Source organism: Cebus imitator, unplaced genomic scaffold (genome assembly GCF_001604975.1).
Source record: "Cebus imitator isolate Cc_AM_T3 unplaced genomic scaffold, Cebus_imitator-1.0 Scaffold221, whole genome shotgun sequence".
In the NCBI taxonomy this organism is placed as follows: Eukaryota; Metazoa; Chordata; class Mammalia; order Primates; family Cebidae; genus Cebus; species Cebus imitator.
Window position 1 is genome coordinate 1,193,036 of NW_016107536.1, and position 5,803 is coordinate 1,198,838.

General features: G+C 39.7%; 1 protein-coding gene across 1 annotated transcript in view; it reads right to left on the reverse strand.

The window, feature by feature from the left end:
• The window catches only part of TNFRSF10A (TNF receptor superfamily member 10a), a 33,458-nt gene that overhangs the window by 19,322 nt on the left and 8,333 nt on the right, over positions 1–5,803 (reverse strand). Inside the window, exon 2 of the mRNA XM_017549733.2 lies at positions 3,645–3,741. Within this exon, the coding sequence (XP_017405222.1) occupies positions 3,645–3,741 (97 nt within the window). The remainder of the gene's footprint in view (positions 1–3,644; positions 3,742–5,803) is intronic.

Below are 5,803 nucleotides of genomic sequence, written 5' to 3' on the forward strand. Positions count from 1 at the left end.
GAAAATGAAGACACAACATACCAAACCTATGGGATACAGCTAATGTAGCTGAAGTTTAGAGAGAAATTGATAGCTGTAAATGCCTATTTAGGAAGAAGAAATATCTCAATCTATAACCTAATAATCCATTCTAAGACACTGGAAAAAGAAGAGCAAACTATAGATAAAGCAAGCAGAAGGAAGAAAATAATACAGGTTAGAGCAGAAATTAATGAGACAGAGAATAGAAAAACAACCGAGTAAATTAAGGAACCCAAAATTTAGTTCTTTAAATAGATTGATACATTGGCACAGGAATTTGTGTAAAAAATTAACACAGGGAAAAAATAAGAAGACTCAAACTATAGTCATGCACTGCATGACAACGTTTTGGTCAACAATGAACCACTATGTGGTTCCCATAATATGGTGGTCCCATAATATTATGATGGAGCAGAAAAATCCCTATTGCTCAGTAATGTCATAACTCTATGCATTGCTCAGGAGAAATTCAAGCTGACTGCAGAAATTTGCGTAAGTAATGAGGAGCTGAATGTTAATCCCCAAGACAATGGGGAAAATGTCTCTAGAGCATGTCAGAGGTCTTCATTGCAGCCCCTCCTATCACAGGCCTGGAGGCCTAGGAGAAAATGGTTTCCTAGTACAGACCCACAGTCCTGCATTGTATGCAGTCTAGGGTCTTGGTGTCCCATATCCGGGCTACTCCAGCTGTGGAAAAAAAGGGGCCAAGGTACAGCTTGGGCTGTTGCTTCAGAGGGTGGAAGCCCCAGGTCTTGGCAGCCTCCATGTGGTGTTGAATCTGTGAGTGTACAAAAGTCAAGAATTGAGATTAGGGAACCTCCACCTAGATTTCAGAAGAGGTATGGAAACACTTGGATACCCAGGTAAAAGTTTGTTGCAGAGGCAGGGCCCTCATGGAGAATGAAGGGAAGGGAAATGTGGCATCAAAGCCCCCATACGGAGTCCTACTGGGGAGCTGCCTAGTGAGCTGTGAGAAAAGGGCCATCATCCTTCAGACCCCAGAATGGTAGAACCACCAACAGTTTAGCCATGCACCTAGAAAAGCTGCAGACACTCAGCACCAGCACATGAAAGCAGCCAAGAGGAGGGAGGGAGGCAATACCTTGCAACGCCACAGGGGCAGAGCTGCCCAAGACCATAGGAACCCACCTCTTATATCAATGTGACCTGGATGTAAGACATGGAGTCAAACGAGATCATTTTGGAACTTTAAGATTTGACGTCCTGCTGAATTTCAAACTTGCACAGAGCATGTAGCCCCTTCGTTTTGGCCAATGTCTCCCATTTGGAATGGCTATATTTACCCAATGCCTGCGCCCCCATTGCATCTAGGAAGTAACTAACTTGCTTTTGATTTTATAGGCTCGTAGGCAGAAGGGACTTGACTGTTGGGAAGGCATGATTCATCTTAAAATGTGAGGACGTGACATTTGGGAGGGGCCAGGGGTAGAATAATATGGTTTGGCTTTATCCCCACCCCAATTTCATCTTGAATTCCCACATGTTGGGGGAGGGACCTGTTGGGAAGTAATTGAGTCATTGGGGCACGTCTTTCCCATGCTGTGCTCATGATAGCAAGTAAGTCTCAGATATCTGATGATTATTATAAGGGGTAGTTTTCCCGTCCAAGCTCTTTCCTTGCTGCCATCCATGTAAGATGTGACTTGCTCCTCCTTGCCTCCTGTCATGATTGTGAGGCTTCCCCAGCCAAAGGCACTGTAAATCCAATTAAGCCTCTTTCTTTTGTAAATTGCCAGGCTTTGGTATGTCTTTATCAGCCCAGTATAAATGGACTAATACAATTACCTTATTATTAAGACCAGAAAAGAAATTCACAAAGAAAGAAAACTACACACTAATAATTCTTATGAATATGGATGCTGCAACAAAATACTAGCAAGTTGAATCCAAAAGCATATAAAAAGAATTATATACCAGGACCAAATGAGTTTTATCCTAGAAATACAAGGTTTGTTCAACATCCCCAAATAAATTGATGTAGCAAATTATATCAATAGAATAAAAAGCAAAAGTCACAGGATTATCTTAAAAACAGAGGAAGCATTTTACTCTAACCAACACTCTTTCATGATAAAAATCACAAAATAAAAGTGAACTTCTTCAACCTAATAAAGAATATCTACAAAAACTCACAGCTAACATTATATTTAATGGCAAACAACTGAAAGATTTTCTCCAAAAAAGATATCTGTTGTCACTGCTTTTATTCAATATTGTACTGGAGGCTCTAGCTAGGACAATTAGGTAAGTAAAAGAAATAAAAAGCATCCTTGGCTGGGTGTGGTAGCTCATGCCTCTAATCCTAGCACTTTGGAAGGCTGAAGTGGGCAGATCACAAGGTCAAGAGATTGAGACCATCCTGGCCAACATGGTGAAACCCTATCTCTACTAAAATACAAAAAAGTAGCCAGGCATGGTGGTATGTGCCTGCAGTCCCAGCTACTCAGGAGGCTGAGGCAGGGAAATTGCTTGAACCCAGGAGGCGGAGGTTGCAGTGAGCCGAGATCACAGCAGTGCACTCCAGCCTGGCGACAGAGCCATACTTCGTCTCAAAGTCAAAAAAAAAAAAAAAGCATCCAGATTGGAAAGGAAAAGGTAAAACTTTATTTGATTTGCAAATTACATGATACTATATAGGTAAAACCCTAAAGCAGCCACGATCAAAGCATTAAGAATAATAAACAAGTTGTGCAAGTTTAAAGAATACAAGATCAGTGTACAAAAATCAAGTATATTTGTATACACTCACAATCCTAAATGAAATGAAGAAAAGGTTTTATCCACTTTAGCATAAAAAAGTATTAAATATCTGGGAGTAAGTTTAACAAAATCAACCCAAAATCTATAGTCTGCAAACTACAAAGCATTATTTTAAAAAATAGAGATGATCTAAATTTAAAAAAATGTTAAAAAAGTAAACTCATGCTTTGGATCAAAAGACTTCTCATTGTTAAGACGCCAGTGACCTCTACACCGAGCTACGGGTTCAGCATAATCCCTGTGAGAAACTCAGCTGATTTTAGAAATTGGCAAGCTGCTCCTAAAATTCATATGAAATTGCAAAAGACCCAGTATAAACAAAATAATTCTGGAAAAGGAAAACAAAAAAGGAAGATTCATATTTCCTGATGTCAAAACTCACTATAAGACAGTGTGGCACTGGCAAAAGGACAGATACAGATCAGTGGAAAATAATTGAGAGTCCAAAAATAAACCCATACTTTTATGGTCAACTGGTTTTTGAAAAGGATGCCAAGACCATTGGAAAACAAAATCATCATTTCAACAAATGGCAACTGGATAGCCACATGCAAAAGAATGAAGTTGGACTCTTATCTGACACCATTTACAAAAATTAATTGAAAATGCATCAAGAGTTAAACTGCAAAACTCTTAGGAGAAAACATGGAGATAAAGCTTCATAACTTTGGATTTGGCAAAGGATCAGTAAGTACCTGTTGAATACAAGAACCAGAAACTGCAGGAAACAGAAAACTGGAACAACATGGAAAAGGAATGTTATTGATGAATTCAGAGATAATTTTTGCATATGGTAAGGAAAAGGAAGGTGTAAAGGATTAGAGATCAGTCTTAGAATGTACCTGGTGGACACACGTCTCCCAGAGGGCTATGTTTCAATTGCTGTGAGGCAGGTGATTGATCATCACCTTTGATGGTTTCAGCTGAGGCAGGTACAGCCTGTGGGGGCAAAGCAGGGACTGGCATGAGTGGCTTTCAGATCTCACCCTTTACAAGATTAATCTCATATTCCATTCCCCCAGCCTCCAAAACTAGACAGAATTTGCATCTTTCTCCCAGTTCTAAAATTCAACCATTTGTTTGTACTCATATTTGTCCCTTTGCCCCCACCCCCCCAGCCCTTGGCAACTACCGTTCTACTGCCTGTTTCTATGAATTTGACTACTCTATGTACTTCATATAAATAGAACCACACAGTATCTTACTCTTTTCTTGTAACTGTCATATTTCACTTGGCATAGTATCATGATCCATCCATTTGGTACCATGCTTTGGAATTTCCTTCCTTTCCATTGTGTGTGTGTGTGTGTGTGTGTGTGTGTATCATATTTTGTTTATCCATTCATCTGTCTGTCAATGGACACTTGGATTGTGTTCACAATTTGGCTATTGTGAACAACGCTGGTATGAACATGGGTGTACAAAATCTCTTTGAGCCCCTTCTTTCAGTTCTTTTGGATATATACCCCAAGGTAAGATGCTGTTTTCTTCCTAGAGTTGTATAATTCTTGTAGATCTTACATTTAGGCCACATATGAAAAGCCAACAGCTAGCATCCTACTTAACAGTAAAAGACTAAGTTTTTTCTCCAAGGTCAGGAATAAGACACGAAGGCCTCCTTTCATCATTTCTATGGTATCAGGGTAATGTGGGGCCCATAGAAAGAGAAAGAGTTCCGTTCCCTCCAACTCAATTTCTTGGAAGAGTTTCAGAATTGGTAGACGTCATCATTAAAGAAGTTTTTCCTCCTTCTTTATGTCCTGAAACAATTTGTCTACTGTTGGTGTTATTCCTTCCAAAAATGCTTACATAATTCATCAGTGAAATGACTTGGGACTGCAGTTTTCATCACTGTGAGCATTTAAACAATGAATTCCACTGGGGTTGGTGGCTCACACCTGTAATCCTAGCACTTTGAGAGGCCGAGGCGGGCAGATCACCTGAGGACAGGAGTACGAGACCAGTCTGACCAACAGGGTGAAATCCCGTCTCTACTAAAAATACAAAAAATCAGTCGGGCGTGTGTGGTGGGTGTCTGTAATCCCAGCTACACGGGAGGGAGGCTGAGGCATGAGAATTGCCTGAACCTGGGAGGCGGAGGTTGCAGTGAGCCAAGGTCACACCACAGCACTCCAGCCTGGGTGACAGAGCGAGGCTCCATCTCAAAATAAATAAATAAACAATAAACTCCAATTCATAGACACTTTAGGAATATTTAAATTAGCTTTACTTCTTGTGGCTATTTTGCTGAGTAGTGTTTTTCAAGAAATTTTTCTATTTAATCTAAGTTGTCAAATTGATTGGCATTAAGTTATTCACGAGATCCCACTGTTACCCTTTTACTAGCTGGAGAGTTTGTAATAATATCCCACCATTAATTCTTGATATTGGTATTTCATGCTGTTCTTTTTTTCTTTTGAACTTTGGTTTATTACTTTTATTAATTTTGTTGACCATTTCTGAGAACCAACTCTTAGCTTATTGATTCCTTTTATTGTTTGCATTCTGTTTCATTGATTTCACTCTTATTATTTCCTTGTCATCTTGTTACTGCTTTTGAGTTTAAATGATCACTTTTTTTTTTTTTTTTTTTTTTTTTTTTTTTTTTTTTTTTTTTTTGAGACAGAGTCTTGGTCTATCACCAGGATGGAGTGCAGTGGTGTGATTCCAGCTCACTTCAACTTCCATTTTCTGGTTTTAAGCAATTCTCCTGGCTCAGCCTTCTGAGTAGCTGGGACTACAGACATGCACCACGATGCCCGGCTAATTTTTTTTTTTTTTTTAGTAGAGGTGGAGTTTCATCATGTTGGCCAGGATGGTCTCCATCTCTTGGCCTCATGATCTGCCCACCTCGGCCTCCCAAAGTGCTGGGATTACAGGTGTGAGCCACTGCGCCTGGCCAATTGACACTTATTTTATGGGTAAATAATGCAGACCTCTGAGTCATTGATTGTGATACCATTCTTCTTTTAATCCTAAAGCACTGTACTGAGATATACTT